The following is a 23,220-nucleotide window of genomic DNA, read 5'->3' as shown; positions in this document are numbered from 1 at the left end:
GGTCCCTGGTGACCTATTCCAGGTAGCCTATTCCAACAGAAGTTACATACTTTCATGTTTGTAAAATAATTTGTTGCTTTGGAGATTTGGGTCACAAAGGTGTTTAATTATAGATTGTCTATATTATTAAGTTCAATGTGATTTGAGGTTAGGTTTTGATGATTAACCACAATTTCTTTTGAAACTCTCTGCCTAAGATGAAATCCATGTAGGTGGTGCCATATAAAGACATTCTTATATCTTTTCATACTAGTAATACAAAAATATTGTACTTTTATTTTATTCTATCATACCTTGGGGTCATAGTACTCATTTTATATACCTCTAATTCAGCACTTAAGTACTGTCTTCTATGGTACACTGTCAGTCCCATGAGATCTGTAACTGTGCCCATCTTTTTTACACTTGTGTTCTCAATGCCTAGTGTAGCATGAGTGCCTGTCATCAAGGATTACCATTAAATAAGAACTAACAGCAATATATGCAGATCAGAATGGGTGGTGCAGATATTAAGACCCAGGAGTTCAAGTAGGTTAAAAATGTGTGGGGTTGCATGATGAGAATTCAGAAAGGATTCACGTAGGAGGTGAGCCTTGCTTCCTGTTGGCAAAGTGGTAGATGTCATGCAGTCAGAGGGGAAAAGGGAGGGCATTCTTAGCAAGGAGTAGCATGAAAAGAGCACTAAAGAAAAAAAGCTCCACCACTGGAATTTATCATTCAGGTTGATAAATATATGCTAATCTATTATCACCTTCATAGCCTATGAGATTGTTGAGGGCAGAGACCGTATATTGTGAGCTCCAAGGATATTTACTTATATGTTATAAGCACTCAATAAATATTTGTTGAATAAAATGGTATTGACTGGACTTCTAATCTGTTCATGAACTTGAGACCAAGTTTCCAAGCTTTTTCTTTTACCTTTTCTTAAGATCAAAACTCTGTTTGTTTGTTGGTATATCCAAGCTTTTACCTTCTAGGATGAAATTATTTCATACCTCTGTTTTAAGAATAAGTTTTGTGTGTGCTGAAATTCTTTTTTTTTTTTTTTTAATTCTTAATACTCTGATTTTAGCTTGGATTTTGGTACCTCCAAATTTCTTTTCCTAGGAGTGAACTACACAGGTCAAGACTCTAAAATTTGCAAAGCAGTTATTATTGCTAAATGAGCATTAATAAAACATTAATCTAAAAAAATAAAAATAAATAAAACATTAATCTTTTAAGATTTTATCTATTCATGAGGGAAACAGAGGGGCAGAGACATAGGCAGAGGAAGAAGCAGGCTGCCTGCGAGGAGCCCTATGTGGGACTCAATCCCGGAACCCCAGGATCATGACCTGAGCCAAAGGCAGATGCTCAGCCACTGAACCACCCAGGTGCCCTTAAAATAGTTTATTGAACTAGTGTTCATATTAGAAACTGAAAAAGTCACAAGCATTTTTCTTAACAAAAGTGGTGGTGGTGGTGGGCTTGGAACTTTAAGAAGCTTTAGAAATTAAATGCCAGGGAAATAACTGGGGAGGGAAGGTATCTGATGAAAATATGAGTTATTCATGCAGCCCATCTGGTCAACCACAGCTAAACTGTCATATAGGGAAGTGACTAAATCAGATTTGTATTTTAGATTACTCACTTTCATAAAGCTATGGAGAAGGAAGTGGATTTGCTTCAGATTTGTACATAGGGACATCACAGAGAAGGTTAGAGATGATAGGAGTCTGAAGTGAGGAGGTGGTAATGCGAATAAAGAGAGAAAGTGGTTGACTAGAATCAAGACACATTTAGAAATAGAAAGTAGTAACTTGTGTGTTTCTATGTTTGAGTTTATACGAAGGAAGTACTTAAGGAAGCAGCTCCAGGAGGCAGAACCTGTACCTCAAGGCCTAGCATAGACACAGAATAGATCATCCTAAATTGTTAAATGGATTGGGTGACTAGGCAAATACCTTTCCTCAAGTTAGGAGAGATTTGGAAGAGGACAGGCAGCTTGTCTTTATTTGATTGGTGGCATCTGTACTGCCCTCTTAAGGACATGAAGCCATCAATCTCGAGTGAACTGGACTAAATACTCTCATTTTTGCTATCCTTTTTAAGCAACTTGTGACAACTCAATTTATATTTCAGAAGCTCTGTCAGATATGATTTATAATTGCTTAAATAATATTGATTGTTTGTGAGACAAAACAAAAAAAATGAAAACAGAGATCCATGCTGACACACCTTTTTTCACACCTGGTATTTGAAATGATTGCAAGGTGTTGTGTTGATTATCTGAAAAGAATGAAAACATTGTCTCAGCATTTCTGATTTGTGGGTGGGGGGAAATACATAATTGGAGTTTCTACATTCATTACACAAATATGGGGTGAGTGCCAGGAAAGTAGGTGCTGTAATACACAAAGAATCTCAAGTAGTGGAGAAAAAAAAGGTATTTAAACTGAAATTTCAAAATAATGTAAAAACTTATGGAACCACAATAAGCAGTAGATACCACCAAGCATATTTGAGCAACCCTTCATTCAGTAAATTCTGAGGTAATGGTAGTGAGTATTCAGCTTCTCTGAGCTGAGTCTTCAAAGAGACTAGACATTAGCTAAGAAAATGAGACAGTCTAGATACACAGTGTCAGAGAAGTTGGAGGAGCAGAACATAACTTTAGGAGCTATAAGTGATAGCATTAGTCTATGAAGCTTGGCTTCATAAGCATACAGGAAGAAAGGGTCACAGAGTGGCCAGAAACCAATCATAGAATGGAATAATTCATTTTTTCAGCTTTTTACCTAATTAAAACAAAACAAAACAGGATATGTGATTCTATTTAGCTCCTTTGATGCTAAAGATCATTTCTAAAAATGTTATAGAAAGTTTGCAATCAACAAACCATCTATTGAAATGTGAAATTAATTTTTATGTTTTACATACACACATGCCAATTCCCCAGTGTTTATTTTATTTTTATTTTTCTGGATATTTTTGCCCTTGATATGCTAGAACTAAGCAACCACAGTCATTTTTTTAGAGTAAATTGTCAATGATTTGGAATTATTCTATTTCACTTTACTTCATGTCTCCAACCCTATTGTACTATATATTCCTTCATTTAAATGGTATCAATATGATAGAGCACTGATTATAAGGGAAAGAAACAAAATTTGACTTAGTTCAGTTAGTCTATCCTATGTAAACTCCTGCGTTGTTTATTTCTGCTTAAAATTTAAAAAACTGAAAGAGTCCAAACTTTAGTAAAGGCTTGTTTTCTTATCTTTTTCAAAATTACAGTCATAAAATGAAAATATTCCTCCATTGCATCTTTCCTTTTTGTATCATAACATTTATTTTCTTATTTTGAACTTTTTACTACTATAATATATACATCATTATATAATTACACAGGTTATATATACTATTGTACATATTTTGTATGTATAAACATATACACACAGTTCAAAAAAGGGAAAATTTTCACTGTATTTTTTTCTGGTCATTATTATCTATTATTCACTTTCTGACTATTAATGAAAATAGTTTTATCATATGGAAGATGGAATGTGAAAAAATGATCCAGTCTGTGTCCAATAGACTTGATACACCATTGTTTACTACAGTGATTAAAAATGAGTGTGAATTTAAGCTATACAAGTTACCCTTGGGCTGGTCTTGGGGCCTTAGTTTCCTCTTTCTTGAAATAGAGATAATAGCACCTACTGGTCAAGTCATCATAGGTAAAACCTGACACAATACACATAAATCTTCTAGCACCTTAAGTATGGATAGAAAATGAGGCCCAAAACAGTAACTACAGGCTTCCTTTAGATTTTTTTTCATGGCTCCTCTTTGCCTTCCACTGAATCTAAATGAATTATCTAATCCATCAAATAGTCCAAATTAACCTGAAAGAAAATTTGGTATTCACAAATTGAAGTCAGAATATTATTTAACACACTATATCCATCATCTCTAAGTATGAAAAAAATATAAAATAGAATTTGAGAATTAGAATTAAAATTTCTAATAGCTCTGATTCTCAAATCTTTACTTAAAAACCACATGCAACCCTCTTACAACATATAGTCCGAAGGTTTTCAGAGTCTCTTATTTACTTCGGAATATCATATGTTAAAATAAGTTCTAATGGTCCCATTTTACATATGAATTATTTGCTTAATGGTTATTGCCAATTGGGGCCCAGCACCATTTAACTATAAAGATTCTCTAACAATTAACAAGAAATAAAATTTAGTTATTTATAGCAGAATAATTGTTATGCAAGAATCATGAAAACAACAAAATTCTTACTACATGAAAAAGAAATAGAAGAATTGAAACGTGGAAAGAAATAGAAAGGAGTCTTAAAATCTCCATTAAAAATAAGATTTTTCTCACTGGAATAAAAAGAATATTCCATTTGTATTTTGGTGCTAATTATAATGGCTTTGTATATTATTTAACCTATACCTAATATAAAGTGATTCACGTGCCCAAGTATTTTATGTCTTTATATGGTCTTAATTAATAATGATAATGTAATTATAAATTAATTTTTAAATATTCAGTTAAGTGTGTTACTAATTATTCTTTGTTATGGTAACTAGAAACAAATTAGTAAATAGTTACTATTTTTGAAGTCATATTTTTTAGCTGTCTTTGTGTGTACCACTAATCAGAGCTCTGAACAGTTAACTTTTCCTACAAGTAGATTGAGAAGAATGGAGGCGATGCTATTTTAGCTTGTTTTGCATTCAGATACAAAATGATTAATTTTCAACCATTTTTTCATTGAAGACAATCCAAAACACATTTTTCACACAACTTCTTTTAAAAGCTAAATGCTTTATACAGGTCTATGAATAGTTTTTGCACAGTAAGTAAAAAGCTTTTTTATATTGTAATGTGAGATATTTCCATTGGAATTATAGCTTATTAAGTAACTTAGAATATTTAAAAGGACTCTGACATATCTAGACAACCCAAGAAATTTGAATACAGTTGTCCCCCTTTATCCACTATTTTGCTTTCCATGATTTTAGTTACCTGCAGTGAATTGTGGTCAAGAAGCAGATGATCCTCCTTCTGAGGTATTGTCAGAAAGTAATTAATAGTTTAATGGTACAACACACCTGCGTCATTCACCTCAGTTCATCTCATCATGTAGGCATTTCATCATCCCACATTATCACACAAGAAGGGTGAGCACAGCACAATAAGATATTTTGACAGAGAGAGACCACATTTATATGACTTATTACAGTATATTGTAATAATTCTATGTTATTTTTAGTTATTCTTGTTAATCTCTTACTGTGCCTAACTTAAACTTTATCATAGGTAACATTGTAGATAATATATGTATACTGACCTACATAGTCAATAATACTGTAACAACTTTGTATAGTGACAGATAGTAACTAGACTTATTGTGGTAACTGTTTCATAATGTATAAAATTTTGAATTACTATGTTGTGACACAGTACACCTGAAACTACACTTAATATTTTATGCCAGTTATTCTTTAAAAAAAAAAAAAAAAAAAGGAATCAAGCAGTGTTTTCCATGCAGGTGTAGTAATTATATTATTTATGTCTAGAGACTTTGACCTTTCTTCTCCCAGGGAAGTCCCAAATCCTGCTGGGTGTTTCTTGTTATTATAATTGGAGCTTAGAATGCATTTTCCTATAGGATAGTTGTTCTAAATCATTCAACCTTTTTGTACTGCAGTTACCTCATTTGTAAAACAAATATTATGAAATATCTTATACAGTTAAAATATTCTGTTATTTTCATGAACTACACTGATTTTAGGTTAAATTGATCTTGTAAGTTAATCTGAACACTTATCATTTTTACATTGTTGTCATGAGAACATGCATTTTAAAATCTTGACAGTCTACTAGTAATACCTTTGAACACAACTCATTCATAGGTTGTAGATTGGCCCAATGTGAGAGTAGAGAAATACATGTCTCCACTGACCCTTGTATCACTAATTTTCCATGAGATCTAATTCTTTGTTAACAAAAGTCCACATCCACAAAATGAGATTTTATTAATTCAATGGAGTGTTCCTTAACATATCTATAAACTTTCTTAAAAGGAACTAAATTGATATTTATGTACAAAGTTCTGGGTCAGGAAGCAGATATCAATGGATTTATACATCCACCACAAACATCGATTGGTTCATCATTTATCAATTAGTGATGTTAATCCAAAAAAATTTTATATGTGCACCAAGTGAAGGAAAAAAAATAGTCTCAAATTTCTTTCAGCCTTGTCTGTATAACTAAATGATTTTCTAGTCAAAAGTCTTTATATAAAAAAAAAAAAAAAAAAAAAAAAAAAAAAAGTCTTTATATAATAAACTGAAATTTATCAATATTTATCAATATGTCTAGAATTTCCATTTGTAAGTTTGTCAGCAACAGTACAGAATTTTGCACACAGTAAATAATAACTAATTCAATAATAGTACGGGATTTGGAATGAAGTGTGGAAGAATATTAGATGCTTTAGATAATGATAGTGATGTTGCCTAAAATCAATGATAAGGTCAACTAGAGAGATGGCAAAGATCTTAAAAGAGCAATTGTGAGATAAGTTTCTTTATTTGTACTTAGAAGAAGAGTAGCTCTTTCCAGGCTAGCATAAAATATTTTCTTTCTTTTATTATGGACAATATAGTTTGAGACTATTTCTGAAAAGAAAAAAAAAATTGTAGAAGTAAAGTCTTTTGGAGAACTGAAACAATAAATAAGACCAGTTTTCCCCTAGTTGAGGTCAGCATGTTCTTTGAATAATACATATTTTATAGATTTGTTTCAATAACTCATTTAGGCTCCATTATGCCTGTAGTTATTCTCTGAGGAAGGTTAAAGATTAAAAGAATATTTGTAGCACCTGATGATTTGGACTAAATGAATGATAAGGTGTTTCCAAAATTGATATGCTAGTATTTGATTGATATTCCTATTTGTTTCCATTGTTAAGATGACTACTATTGCTACTAATCATCACATTTGGTAGACTTAAAAAAATAATGGTTAATTTCACTTATTTATAAAATTGTATATTAATACTTTTTATAAGAGATTTAAAAAGTCACAAGATATGGTGTATGTTCTTTTATGCATATGTATGTGTGTGTGTATATATGCGGGTGATATTGTGTGTATCACACCTGTGGGCCAAGATGCTTTAGAGCTTCATCTTTACAACAATCCTATGGAGTGGGTGTTATTTTGTAGATTAGGAAAAAGATTCAAAAAGGCTTACTAGCTTGGTGAAGGTCACACAACACTAAGTAGCAAAGCTGGTCAAATCCAGGTGTGTAGAACTGTAAATCCCAGGTTCTTTATGACTAACATTTTATTTTGTAAATGTTTATGAGAACAAAAGTCACTTAGATCCTTCCTCTCCTTCTCCTCTTCTTCCTCCTCCTCCTTTTGTACGAAAAAGGTGGTTTTATTAAAGCATAGGATAGGACACATGGGTAGAAAGAGCTGCCCCTACTACTCTTCTGAATTCTAAAATCTATCCCTAAAAAGGGCTAAGAGTCTACAGGACATATAATACCTTGTTCATTAGAAGCACTTTTTCTTTTTTTTTTTTTTAAAAATGTGAAACTCTTTAAAATTTTGCCCTATGATGAACCCCTCCATCTGTCATCCTAAAATAGATGTAAATTTTGCCAATTAAAGAACTCTTAGGCAGTAGAACTTTGAGAGTTGAGGGGTTCTGGGTGCTGAGCCTGCAGTAAAGGCACGGCATGCGTAGGAAGCAATATGCCAAGTGTAAAGAATTCACTGAAAGCAAGAATTTGAATCCAGACTTAATGCTGAATTGTATATGAAAATCCCATAAATAAAACAGAGAAACAAAATGCTCTGATTGAAATGGGATTTTAGAGGATTAGGAACTGAATCCACATAGTGGCACTCCAGAGGTGTTCTGCACAGAAAATCATTTGCTTGTAGTAGCTTCATCAAATTAACTCTCAACAAAAACTAGATGACAAGAAAATTTTGATCATTTGACTTTTATCCTACTTCTATCTTCCTGCTTTCAGAAGACCTATATTTTTCCATAAGTATATGATATCCAAAATAAGATGGTACTCAGGGATTTCATACATTGGAAGAGACTTTAGTGACATAAACCAAATGGAATATATGGATCCTGTATGGATCCTAAGTTAATCAAAACAACTATAAAAAGTACTTTTTTGGAGGGGAGAAATCATGAAATGGTTATTAAATGATAGAAATTATTATTAGTTTTATTAGATAGGGTAGTTATTCATGGTTATTTTTTAAAATCCTTATCTGTTAGAAGTAAATATTAAAGCCTTTATGGGAAAAGGGTAGGATATTGGGAGTTGCTTTAACGTATTTCCAGGTTGATGATATAGGAGAGTTGGAAGAGAATAAATGAAATAAAATTGGAAATGTTTATAAGTGTTGAAACCAGATGGATGGGTTCATGAGTGTTTATTTTTCTATTCTCTCTACTTTGTATATGTTTGGAAATTTCCATAATAAAAAAAAATCCACTAACTTATGTTATAGTCCACATGAGAATGTTTTCCTGACCTAAATCTGTCTGGCCTAGTTGGGATTTGGCAGACATACTCTGCCAAATGAGTAGAAAAAAGACTTAGGAATGGTTAAAGGAAAATACTTATCCAAGTTGAAAGTGAGTTAAAAATAAAAGTGCTAATAAAATATTGTAACACTTTAAACTTTTAATTTTGCGTTCCAGTTTTCATTCTTTTAAACATGCAATAGAATTGCTTATTGTGTTTTTCTTGATTTCATTGCTTTCTGAACACCAAATTAATTTTCAGCTATTGGGAAATGTTACAATTGCCAAATTGCAGATAAGCTGCTGGCTTCCCTTTGAATAGATATTTGTTCCTGAAACAATTAAAGAAAACTGAACTACATTTGCTATAAGAGGGTTTTTTATAATGCTCATAGGTTTAAAATAAGTTATAGGATAGGCAGTTTGAAATTTTGATGATGAGCAAATGGTCACAGTATATACAGCCAGCCAGAAGCCTGAAACTAAATATTATGGGTTTAGTCAGTAAACCTAGCTTATAGATCAGCACAGGATTCACAAAGGAAATTGCCAATAGGAAAATAAATCAGGATCCTGTTTACTGTTATGAATTCAAAGCAGGACAAGATTTCTGGAGCTACTTAGTTACTGGATAATTAGGTACCATGGTCAGAGCCATGATTTTGTTTTTTAAATAGCATCTTTTCCTGATTATTACAAAATTGCAGTAACAAGCTTTTGGTATATTTATTTTCAGAGCCATATGTTCTTCATGGTAGTCTGTGAGCTCCTGCTGAATGTAGCACTTCTAGGTTATTTGCTCTAGGGCAAGACTGGCCCCAGAATCTATGGTGGAGGCAAGCTTCTTTGTAATTTAAATAGTCCCTAGATAATTAGTATATGATTCACATGGCTTACCTTAACTAAAATGCTTCATTAGTATAAAGCACCTCATTTTGAGTTAATAGTTTACTAGTATTGTACTATAATAATAAACACAAGTATTTGGAATCTGATATGAAGAAAATATAAAAGCTCCCAAAATACTGATGAAATTCTCAATTATTATTCTATCAGTTAATACAACTTCTACTCAGACTTTTCCAGTGTTAAGATGACATTTTGAAAATAACTTGCACACTAATTTGATTTGGGACTGATTTTAAATGTTCTGCCCTTTGGTGCTTTTGAATAAATTGTTATATTTACCTTTATACATGTATATTTTTATTTCATAAAATCAAGGTTTTAGTTGGATACTTGTAATCACCTTAAAAGAGAATGCTTTTATTTTTTTTAATTTTTTTTTTTTTTTTATTTATGATAGTCACAGAGAGAGAGAGAGAGAGGCAGAGACATAGGCAGAGGGAGAAGTAGGCTCCATGCACCAGGAGCCCGATGTGGGATTCGATGCCGGGTCTCCAGGATCGCGCCCTGGGCCAAAGGCAGGTGCCAAACCGCTGCGCCACCCAGGGATCCCAAGAGAATGCTTTTAAAATCATGAGGTATCCAAGTGGCATTATATCCCAAAAGCAAGTTTGGAGCTTTTTAAATGATAAGTAGTTTCACAGAGCATATAGAGAAGAGTATTGTATGTATATGTTACTAATTGAAAATGGAAGCATTCAGCATACATGGACATTTCTACAATATTGTCTTGAAGTATTCATATGTGATGAAAATATGAGGCAAAATTCATATACAGGTAGCCAAACCTTTTGTTATCTTATGTCACCAACGGTAATTTTTTTATGCTTCCACACACAATCAGGTACAGTTCTAAATACATCTTTGCTTTGAATCTTATTTCTATTTGGCTGGTAGTATGAGTGCATGTGTGTGTTTTCTCCTGTGCCATGTTGGTGAGTAAAATGCAAGCTGAGCAAAACACAGGTGACTTCTTTACAATTTTTTAACAGAGCAACTAACCAACTATCTAATACAATTAAAATGAGCCCTAGAATACAAAAGAATGCATAGATTTTCAAAAAGGATAACAAGCATGTTGAGAATTATTCTGAGATCTAATAGGAATTTATGATATTTTTATTTTCCTTTTTCTGCCCAGCCTCCCCTCTGTGTAGAACTATTTCCTTTGTGATGGCATTTCAGTGATTTTGCAACAAAGGGGCTAGGACTTAAGATGAAGGGAAAAAACTAAAACTAAAGTAGAATGCTCTCACACCTTATTCCCTTTTTCTTAGCCTATATAGAAAGCTGCTGATTACATTTTCATATTCCAGTCAAAAGGATAGAATGTAAAATCAAGTAAACAGAGAAGTGCATAGCCATTTTGAAATCGTTAAGACATATGAACCTTGATTAAAATGGGTGGAATGCTCTTCTTAGCCAATTAGCTCTACCATTTGTTCTAAATAGGCATGTATGGAAAGGCGAGTATGAGAAAAATATGCTATCTAATCTCGAAGGTCAATTAACTTTTGCCGCTAACCAGTGAATTTTCATATTAAATTAGTAGCATAGATATTTACAAAGCTAAGATACTAATAGTCATAACTAATACTTCTTGATATATTTCTGGCACTTGTTCAGAGTGTTTTACAAGTATCAATGTATATAATAATTCACATCAGTCCTACGAGGTTGGGTATTTTTATTACTCCCCATTTTACAGATGAAGAAGTTGAGGCATGGAAAGGTGAGGTAACTTCCTCCTGTGACTCATCCTAGAATCAGTCCTAGAGTCTGATTCCAGAACTCGACCTTAATTCTTCATTTGCCAGTTTTCATTTATCCTTTATTAGGGCATTTAAGACCTGTAGATTTGTGATTTCAAAGCATTAGTCCTCTCAAATCTGCTCAGTGGAAGTTGCTGGCAATCTGGAAGCTGCTTTATCCATTCTGTCATAAAACAAATAAATCTTGTCATTTAGTGCATTGGCACCATAGTGGATAAGATCCCACCCATCTGACTAATAGAACTACCACTGCCCTAAGAGACCTATCTCCCTGATTACATCAAAGCAAGTCGGAATGAGACCTCAATTTGCCACAAATTCTTAGACATTTTCATTTTACCATTCGCCACCTTAAACAGAAATGGTTAGATCGATTCCTTTAGTCATGATTCCATCTGAATCTGAGGGTTGTATTTTTTTTTTCTTTTTGAAACTAGTGTACCACTGAGATACTCTGTGAATTATTCCTTCCTGAGAGAAAAAAAGAAATTGACAAAAGCAAAATTAAAATCCTTCTATATTTGCATAAACTCAATATTTATCTTTGATTGAATAACTCCAATCCTAATCACTGAATAACATCAATCATGTCCATGTTTGTTTTATTATCCTCATTTAAAATTAGTTGCTAAATCGGTAAGCCTCTGTACAATGAATGCACTAATATTTTGATGGCACAAGAATTAAGTGCAACTCCTGCAAGTTTCTGACTTGCTTAGGCAATGGTGGAACATTGCAGCAACAGTTGAGAGTAGAGAACTATTTATTTATATTCTAAACAAATGTGCACTCCTCTGGGCTCTAACCCATGTAGTGCATGATGTCACACTTTGGGCATCCACTGCACTGTTTTCCACAAAGATCCTTCTTGAGGGACTGTTGGTCAGCAATGTGCATTCTAACCGTGCAGCCATTTTATTGCTCAGGAGTTTCTTTATGCCATCCTAGGCACCCTCTCATCATTTACTGACTTACATTTGAAATGGCTAAATTAAGCAGAATGAAAAAATCTCATGAGTTAAATGAATATGACTAAAGAAGAAATGAAAGAGTTGGTGCAAACTAAAGAAACAAATGTTCTTTGAGACTTAGTTAAATGAACATTTGTATCATGCAAACCATCTCAGTAAATGGAACCTCACCTCTCTCTGTCTTGGTTGAGTAGAATACCGTAAAAATTATATGTCAAATAAACCTTGCATTATCTACAAGAAAAATAGACAAACACAGTGTCCTCTCTCATTATGAGTTTATTTGCTTATGGGTGAGCAAATGAACTAGGACAAAATTTTAAAGTTGGGACAAATATTCTATCAATCTGATCTAAATTAGGGTTTTTTTTCTCTAAGTGATTTAAGCAGACTATTTAAGTGACTTCTAAATCTAACTTGTAGGAGTGCCTGGGTGACTCAGTCAGTTATGTACCTTTGGCTCAGGTCATGATCTTAGGGTCCTGGGACCCAGCCCTGAATTGGGCTCCCTGATCAAACAGAAAGTCTGCTTCTCCCCCTGTTTGTGCTCTTGTGCACTCTCTCAGGTAAATAAATAAATAAACAAACAAACAAACAAAATCTTTTCAAAAAATCTAAATTGTAAATTAAAAAAAAAATGACATCTGGAATACCTCCTACATGTTGTCCATTAGAGGTAGGTAGAGGTCTTGCTTTTAAGAGTGGATTAAATGATTAGCACACCAATGATCTGCATTGAAAGATGGCCTAACATACCCTGTTGCCCTGTTGTTGGTTTACAGTTAATTTGGTTTTGATTTGTATTTCCTGATGGCCAGTGATGCAGAGCATTTTCTCATGTGCTTGTTGGCCATGTCTGTGTCTTCCTTTGTGAGATTTCTGTTCATGTCTTTTGCCCATTTCATGATCGGATTGTTTGTTTCTTTGCTGTTGAGTTTCATAAGTTCTTTATAGATCTTGGATGCTAGCCCTTTATCAGATATGTCATTTGCAAATATCTTCTCCCATTCTGTAAGTTGTCTTGTAGTTTTGTTGTTTCTTTTGCTGTGCAGAAGCTTCTTATCTTGATGAAGTCCCAATAATTCATTTTTGCTTTTGTTTCTTTTGCCTTCATGGATGTATCTTACAAGAAGTTGCTGTGGCCAAGTTCAAAAAGGGTGTTGCCTGTGTTCTCCTCTAGGATTTTGATGGAATCTTGTCTCACATTTAGATCTTTCATCCATTTTGAGTTTATCTTTGTGTACGATGTAAGAGAATGGTCTAGTTTCATTCTTCTGCATGTGGATGTCCAATTTTCCCAGCACCATTTATTGAAGAAACTGTCTTTTTTTCCAGTGGATAGTCTTTCCTGCTTTGTCAAATATTAGTTGACCATAAAGTTGAGTGTCCACTTCTGGATTCTCTATTCTGTTCCATTGATCTATGTGTCTGTTTTTGTGCCAGTACCACACTGTCTTGATGACCACAGCTTTGTAGTACAACCTGAAATCTGGCATTGTGATGCCCCCAGCTATGGTTTTCTTTTTTAATATTCCCCTGGCTATTCGGGGTCTTTTCTGATTGCACTGTTGGTGGGAATGTGAACTGGTGCAGCCACTCTGGAAAACTGTGTGGAGGTTCCCCAAAGAGTTAAAAATAGAACTGCCCTACGACCCAGCAATTGCACTGCTGGGGATTTACCCCAAAGATACAGATGCAGTGAAACGCCGGGACACCTGCACCCTGATGTTTATAGAAGCAATGTCCACAATAGCCAAACTGTGGAAGGAGCCTTTGTGTCCATCGAAAGATGAGTGGAGAAGATGTGGTTTATGTATACAATGGAGTATTCCTCAGCCATTAGAAATGACAAATACCCACCATTTGCCTCGATGTGGAGGGACCTGGAGGGTATTATGCTGAGTGAAATAAGTCAATCGGAAAAGGGCAAACATTATATGGTCTCATTCATTCCGGGAATATAAAAAATTAGTGAAGGGGAATAAAGGGAAAAGAGAGAAAATGAGTGAAAATATCAGAGAGGGTGACAAAACATGAGAGACACCTAACTCTGGGAAATGAACAAGGGGTAGTGAAAGGGGAAGTGGGCGGGGGTTGGGGTGACTGGGTGATGGGCACTGAGGGGGGCACTTGATGGGATGAGCACTGGGTGTTATGCTATGTGTTGGCAAATTGAACTCCAATACAAAATATTTTTTAAAAAATTAAAAAAATTAAAAAAATTAATTGGATAACTTAACATCTTTCTATAGGTAAAGGTAAGCTGCTACCTGAATGACTACAAATAGAGTTAATGGGGTGTAAAAGGAGGACTTTTTCTGGACCAGTTGGCTTTCTGACCCCAGCTCAGTTTCCAGGACATCACAGAAAGAATAAAAAATATTACTTAGATTAATAAACAGTATTCGAGAATAAAATATGTGGAAAATAAGAGGCTCAGAAGTAGTTCAGACATAACAGATTATTTGCATAGACTGATTTGTAGGAATATTTTACATGTTTATTTCCACCTTATTAGGTTTCTATTTTCTTCCTTTTCCTAGCTTGCAATAATACACACATAACACTATAAAATTGATTTTTTTTTATAAAATGGATTTTTGACAAGGAGTTAAAACATTATTTTTAAGATCTATCCTGCTTAAGAAAGGGGGGAAAAATCACTTAAGTTGGTGTTTTCCTTAAGAAATAACTTAGTGTTTATAACCTAGTCTCAGAGCCTGAGAACAGAGCGCTTTTGATATTCACATGCAGAACTCCAGAGAAAGGGAAAGAAGCCTTGGAGCTGAGATGCAGAAAATTCTGTCTCTGTTGGAAACTAAGAAAAAGAAGATAGAGGGCTCTCTAATCATTTCAGGAAGTATAAAACCCAGACTCTGAGGTTAATTGTAGTCCTAGAAATAAAAAGATGGTCCAGTCATTAGGTTGAGGTTCTAGATCAGTGTTAAATTTTGTTTTGTTTTGTTTTGTTTTTTAAAGAGGGTAACCATGACTCCCATGCAAATATAAGTAAACATGTATCAATTTTTTCACATATCAAAAATTTTATTTAACTCAGGAATTAACATACACCACAGACCTCCAAAACACTGGTGACCCAGAAGGGTATGCTAAAAAACATTTCACTTACCAAAAAAACAACATTCAGTTATCTTTTGATCCATCTTAAAGTTTTTCGCAATTTTTTCCTACAATAGGCTCAAGCATGCAAAGGTTGCAGTTGGCCATTCAGAACATTTTAGAAGCAGAAGACCTACTACTGTGTGCATAAGAAAACTAAATAAAGCCATTTATGGACAGCATGGAGAAGCAAATACAAGGTTTACCATTGAATTCTTGAGATTTCTGGCTGAGAAAGATTTGGTTCGGGCTTGTAACATAATTTAGTGAGGCAATACTTAACCGTGGTAATGTGTAGGAAATCAGATCATGATGCAAGTGTTCTTGATGTTTCATACTACAAAAACGTATTCAAAATGTATTTAAAATTTTTATTTTTCATAAAATGGTTTAGAATACTCTCAGAATAACTTTTTTTTTTAGTAATAGAATAATAGAAGTTGTTTTAAATTTGAGATTTCCATTGGCTATGTTAATGCAAAGTTAAAAAGTAGTAGCTTACTAGTAGTTAATAGGTATTAATGAGGCTAGATTGAACACTACATTCCCTCCCCCTCTACCCTTCTCTGTTCTCTCCACTGTCACTGCAGAATTAGCACAACAAATTGCAGGCACAAGTTACCAAAAACCCTCCAAGGACACATTCTACAGTTTTCATTACTTAACGTGATGCAAATACTCAGTGTTAATGGCTTTGTTGTTAGAAGTTACGCTTTCAACATATCCAGTTCACAAGTGACACAAAGTTCTGGTCTACCTGTAGAGAAATAAGAATTGTAAACAAGAGGCCTAAAAACAAGGGAAAAATTGTTTTTCCTTTTTCCTTAGAAAAAGCTCTTGGAAAAAATTAAAAAAAAAAAAGAAAAGAAAAAGCTCTTGGATGATTGTTTTTTGGTCTCTTGAGTTTTTTTTGTGGGGGAGGGTTGTTTTGTGTTGTTTTGTTTTTTTAGATATTGTTTATAATGTGGTAGTTTGCTTGGGAATTGGGCTTGTTTTTAATGATATGTGAAATATTTTGGCAGAAACAGTTAAAGGATGTTGAGTTTTAGTGTTGTTGTTGTTTTTCTAATGTGTTCCCAAAAATGATAGAGAAAGAATACTTTATCTACCAAGAGCCTGATTGTTCAGTGTTTTTAGCAAAGTGCTTATGATTAGGCTAACATGACTTTGGGGTGGGGGGTAAGGGAACCCTTGAAAAGGCAGTGGTAACATCTGCATTGTGTTAGAAACTTTTAAAGACAAAGTTGGAAACAGATCAAACGCCAATCTAAACAAATGCAAAAAAGAAAACAAAAACTTTCTTAAAATTTTTTAGAATATTTTTGAGATGGTTTGGGATTTGGTGGACCAATATATGGATCTTTTAAAAAGATCTGGACTGAAATTTCATATGGCTTGTAAATGATAGACTATATGTATCTGATTCGATAGAAACATAAATTTGTTTTCATGACTTTTAAGAAATGTTTTTGGGAGGATTATTTATGAAATATAGCACATCAATGTTCAGGAATTGTTCAAAGCAACAACTCTGTATCTGTATTCATTTTCCTTTACTTCACAAAGAACTGGACTGAGATCACCAGCTTATTTTAGCAAGCAAAAAAATGTAAATCTATCTATCTATATATATATATATATATATATACACATTTATACATATATATGTATATATATATATTTGCTTATAGTATTATGTGTGTGTGTTCATATGCAAAACTCAGCATGTTTCATATGAATTAGTCTGTCTTCAAAGGATCACCAAAGGATGACCATAAACTTGATTCAAGTGTGAATGATGATGAACTTTTAAAATATATATATTCATGCAATGTATAGTTTAATTACAGTAATGTGATTTTGAGTTTATAAAAGTTACCTTGTTTTTACATTATTAAAGTTTAAAAAATCACCTTTTAAACCCCATATTTTTTCTATTCAATAAAATGTTTTAAGGATAATTCTTATTACATATTTCCTTTTTTAAAAAACACAAAGTATAAGCTTATCTCTGCTTTGGATTAGGTTCTTTCTTTTAAGTTATATTTTCTATCATTTCTACACATGTGAAGTTCACATATAATAGAAGGAAAAGCACAAAAAGAACAAACATAAGTATCTATTGATATGTACTTCAGATCTGTACTTACTATGAGAAACCAACCATTTTGTAAAATTTTACATCTCCGTTGCTGAGGAATTATGTATAATATTTATTTTGGCAGAATGTTAACAATGTTTAGGAATCATTTTTAAGTTACAATGTGAACTAAACACTATACTTAAAAAGTATCTTGCTGATACTTTTCCAGTGAAACTATTACTCATAATGGAACAGGATTTTAAAGGCAATCTAAAAAAGAAAAAAAAAAAAAATCCCCCTAAATTGAAACATTGTCTATCTTATAGAAAAGAGGAGAAAAAAATTAGAAAAAGAGAAGAGAGTCACAAAGTGAAAAGAATCAAACTACCAATGGAAAATCAGAGTTATTCTAATGTATTAATCACCAACCTTATGATGACTTCTTATCTAAAAATAAATGTTATACTCATTTAATTTATTTTTTTAAAAAATAGTATTTTAAAAATTTTATTGCTTTTAGGCTATGGTCATTACCTTTATGACCTGAAATACATGTGTTAGGCATACCAACCAATTGGCACCTACCCTCTTTTAAAGGTAGAAAAAAGATGAGTATTATATTGTAATACTTTGTTCTCTCTCTCCTCCTCTTTCTATTTTTTTTTTTTTTTATTTTTTGTTTTCGTTTTTGGATGGTTGGTGATTTGTTTGCTTCTCCTGGTTCCTGTTGATCAGTGGTGTTTGGCCAGTTTGTATTTTTCCAGACATCACTCCACGATGTTGTTGAGGTGTATGATGGGCCAACTCAGCAATCTTCTCTGTTATCTTCCCTCTCAGGATCCCATTCAGGTATCCTTTACTAGAACTGCCATGCATCAGTTATTGATTAAAGACTGACTTTGATTGGTATTATAGTGAAAGTTGAGATTTATGTCATCCATATGAGAAACTGAAAATAGAATCACTCTTTATTGAAAACAAAATAGAAACACGATAGTAACTCAAATGCTTGAGAAAAATATTACCAACTATTTTTGGGGATTGTAATCAAGTAAATATAATATTTAGACAGTCTGTGGTATTTAATGTAATATAAAATATTTAAGGATTATTTTTTAAATGAGACAATATGTATCAAACTGTAATTAAAGCCTTCTGGTAAAAAGGTTGAGATTGAAGCTGAACCCAAAGAAAATATATTGTCAGAGGTAGGATATATTAAAGTACTTTGATAGAACATAGATTAACATTTTCAAATAACAGTGTAAATTAATATAATTTGTTAGGTTTACTGAATGAAATTATTTATGATATCTTAGTGTTTGTTTTGTTGAGTAGGAGAATCACTTCCACTGAGTTCAGGTAATCAGATCACAATTCGATTTACTTCAGTTGGACCAATAACAGCTAAGGGATTTCACTTTGTTTATCAAGGTAAGTGACCCTGTAGCCTAGAAACACACTAAGGAATGATGTCAGTTTCTTCATGCTATGTTCAGAATTATTAATGATGAGATCCTCATAACCATATAGGAGAGATCAAGGTTGCGTTTTTTTTTGTTTTGTTTTGTTTTGCCCTGTTCCCTCCCCCATCACTAGAGCACTGTTACTTTGACCAAAGTCATAAGTGACCTATTGCTTCCATCATCATTCTCAAGTATGATTTTCCTTCTTTCCAACATATTATTCTAAAACATTATTTTTTTTTTCTGACAACTCTTCACTCTTTACATATTCTATTTTCCCCATAGTCTAGCATTCTAAATTAAAAATGTGTAAAATTTTGTGCTGATGTATTTAGACATGCAAGGAAATCATTATTCCATTCTAAAATTTTAGTTTCTTATTCTCTCAGGAGATTTCAAACTTTCTTCATGGCTATTAGATTTTGTGCACAATTGAAAGTTTGTTTACACAGATTCTTCTCACCTTTTATAGACAAGCTTCCACATTATCATTAAAATATTAAGGGCTATAATTTGAAACATTTTGTTTTAATTGTGTATGATCATGTGGTAGTTATTCTCAAATGTATCTGGAACTTTGTTCTTAAGACATTTATAAACATATGTGATTTGATACTTTTGTTAACTCTTTTTATCCCATTTATAATGTTGGCTATAATATTTTACTATTTCATTTTTAATAGTATTCCTTCATTAATCAGTATATGATATTATGAATTTAAAAAGGCACTATTACAAGTCACATAAGAGGAATGAATCTATTTGGAATTCATCATGTCATTTTTTGGGCTGTTGTCAAACTCTTTAATTCCATCTCTATGTGTTTTAAAAAGAAAAAACATCCTGTTATCATTCTATTTTACTAAACAAACAAACAAAAAGTCACAATCAAATGACATACCTATAAAGTCTAAAAACAATTTCAAATTTGATATTATGATTATTAAAAACTTCTATTGTTGTTAATCTGTCTGACTTCTATTCTACTTAGTCTTGAACATTGCCTTCATCAATAACAAATACATTTTGAACAACTAAGTTTGTGAACACGCTGTGAAATCAGTAAAGTGTTTTTTTTAAATCTATGAAACTACTGAAAAATAAAAGGTGGCATAACCTTATGTAACCTGACAATGTTTCAACTTGGTATCCCAGTTTAAAAAGAAAAAAATATATCTTTCAATTATCATCCTATAAATTGAAATACCTAATTCAAACTACTTTGTTATAAGTTTGGTAAAACAAAAAAATAAGGAAAAAAAAACTTATGATGATGTTAATGTTGTTTAAAGGATCAAAAGTAAAGTGTTTTTTTAATAAGAAATCTTGATGACAATAGCAGTATTCATTTTAAATTGTATTCAATTCTGAATAAATATAAACTTTTAGAAATTTATTCAAGATGTTAATTTGAGTGCAGATAAAAGAGAAGACTTCTTTGAAATTTGCTTAAATAGTTACATTTTGAAATTTGTATTTCTCCACCAAATATGAAATTAAAATCAACAATTATTTGTATACAGCTGTTCCTAGAACAAGTTCCACACAATGCAGTTCTGTGCCTGAACCAAGATTTGGAAGAAGGATTGGCAATGAATTTGCGGTTGGTTCATTGGTTCTTTTTGAATGTAATCCAGGATATATCCTCCATGGATCCATAGCAATTAGGTGTGATACAGTGCCCAATTCTTTGGCCCAATGGAATGATTCCTTACCTACCTGTATTGGTGAGTATATAAATTTAAATGCTTTGTGATTGTGTATATTTATATAAAAATTAGTTATCTTGCATTTATCAATAATTTTATTTTAAATCTAATAGTTACGCATTAATTTTTAAATTATGTCTTTAATTAAGATGTACCTAAATATGCAAGCAAATGTGGATATTCTATGCAGCTCAGATGTAATGTGATCAATGAAAAATATTTTGTGTTGACTTAGCTGGATAGTTTCTTCATTTATTGATTTAGATGTATGAAGGTATGGGTACATGTTGACAATAAAACAAAAATTGAATGCTATTAGTATGGGATTATTGATATAAATACTCTATAATTTTATGCAGAGATTCCTATGCCAATATGTAAAGAGTTTATGTATTGTTTAAAGATCTCAGAAGGGATTTTTTGAACATATTCTACTTTGGCATCAAAAGAATTACAAAATATGCATTAGAAAATAAATCTAATAAATCTAATCTGTTTTTTTTTCTTTTTTCTATTAGTTATAGATACGTGTAAAAAATACAAAATAAGGGATATTTTTCAGTCTCTCACAAGTCTAAGTAGTAACACTTTGAATGAGTAGAGTATAAAGTGTTAGCCAGAAATCTAATTGTTTAAAAATTTATTTTTTCAAGACTGTATCCCATTTAAAGTGGTAAATAGAATATACACTTTCTTAAGTTATGGGCTCTTAACCCTGGTAAATTATATGAAACAGATTAAAACATTTACTAAGCCATAAAAAATTTGAATTTTATATATTTCAGGATCATTACAATGACTTTTGTTTCTTGTAGAATTCCATAGATTTGGAAAAGGTAGGTTAGGAAGTTTATCTCTTCTCTATCCCAAGGGCATACCTGGAAATTATTTTCTTTGATTACGTGGTATTATATTATTTTAAAAAAGATTTATGTATTCATTTGAGAGAGAGTATGTGTGGGGTGGGTGGGTGGAAGGCAGAGGGAGATGGAGGGAATCTCAAGCAGACTTCCACTGAGCAGGGAGCCTAAGGCAGAGTTCCATCTCAGGATACCGAGATTATGACTGGAGCCAAAATTAAGGGTCTGATGCTTAACCAACTGAGCCACCCGGATGCCCCTGATTATATAGTATTATATTAAAAGAAGAATGCTAAAACTTAATCTCAGGTTAAGAAATAGCTCTTATGAGTTGAATTCATTAAAATGTTTTTTGGTAGGTGATTTAGAAAATAAGAATTTTTTTGAAAAGAGATAAGCAAATTTTGTTTTTATTTTAATAATCTTAATTCCAATTTTTCATAGAATGGGACATGATTGTGTATATACATACATGAAATATATACACTTATAAATATATAAAATATATTTTATTTTTTAAAATGTATTTTAAATAACACATCTTGTCATATCTGAAAAGAAATTATGTGTATCAGTATGTTTTATTTTTAACTTTTAAAAACATATTTTACCATATTTTAACACAGATTTAGCATACTGTTAGTTCATAGTTCATTAAAATAAATTGTATTTTAAAATTGTGAATCAATATATTAATTACTACTGAGGAAGGAGTAAAGATAAAGTCTGTTTAATATGCATTTATAGAACATGTAATTTATATAGGATATATCTGCTCTAAGTTTAATACATTTTACCACCCAAATAAGGACATTATTGATAATTTTGCTGTGAAGATGGTATAAACTAAGGCTATTATAAACATAAAGAGAGGATGGATGGTCACTTGGTCCTTCTAGGAACTTGATATCACCAGCCCCAAAACAGATATACCCTACTGAAATACATTTTTGACAGTTAACAAGTATAGGAAAACAAATCATTTGGAGTTAATGTTCCTTGTATTTTTTTTACCTAGTGTAGAACTAGGGTTAATGGAACTAACAGATATTCCCCTTTCTGTGCTTTCATACTCTCATAAAGACAAAGCAGATAATGTTTCTTCTTTTGAGCACAATATATGTTGACTTCATACTCTTATAAAACAATAATAAATAAATTATCCTAAGCTAAAGGACCATGAGCTGAGAGAAATGTTCTTATATGTCTGTGCCAAAATTAGTCATGCAATATGCATAAATTGGAAATTACATTGCTTTAAATCAGCTTAATAATTGAAGACAGACACATGATAATAAATCTCTTCAGCCTCACAATGGATTTTTTTAATATTTCTCTCTAAATATCAGGAATCAGTCGTTATTTCTGTCTCACTTTTCCTGGTAATTATTTACATAATTTATGTCACTTTTAGTTTATTTATGTAGATATTGAGAGAAAATATCAGTACCATATGACAGAAGGTAACTAGGTAAGTAGCTATCTTAATTTAGTTTCATATACATGATGAAAATTCCTTGAAGATAATAATTTATTATAAAAATAGAATATAGTGACATCTGAAAGCTCATAAACTAGCTCATTAATCTTTAAATATCATTGAAAAAATTCATTTATTGCTCTAGTTTGCATGCTAAGAGAACCTATATATGCAAAGAAATTTAGTATAAATCTATAAATTACCCCTTAAAAGTTCTATTTGTATATTTATCATGTTAATATACTAAATAAAGGAGGAAAGTTGTAAGGAAT

At 32.2% G+C, this 23,220-nt stretch overlaps 1 protein-coding gene across 1 annotated transcript in view; it reads left to right on the top strand.

Moving 5' to 3' along the window:
• The window catches only part of CSMD3 (CUB and Sushi multiple domains 3), a 1,168,727-nt gene that overhangs the window by 983,723 nt on the left and 161,784 nt on the right, over nt 1–23,220 (top strand). The window contains exons 33-35 of the mRNA XM_072774281.1: nt 18,169–18,282; nt 18,772–18,867; nt 20,423–20,626. Coding sequence (XP_072630382.1) covers nt 18,169–18,282; nt 18,772–18,867; nt 20,423–20,626 — 414 coding nt within the window. The remainder of the gene's footprint in view (nt 1–18,168; nt 18,283–18,771; nt 18,868–20,422; nt 20,627–23,220) is intronic.

This window comes from Canis lupus, chromosome 14 (genome assembly GCF_048164855.1).
Source record: "Canis lupus baileyi chromosome 14, mCanLup2.hap1, whole genome shotgun sequence".
Taxonomy (NCBI): Eukaryota; Metazoa; Chordata; class Mammalia; order Carnivora; family Canidae; genus Canis; species Canis lupus.
The sequence above is the reverse complement of the archived record's forward strand: the minus strand, read 5'-3'. Positions and strand labels throughout refer to the sequence as shown.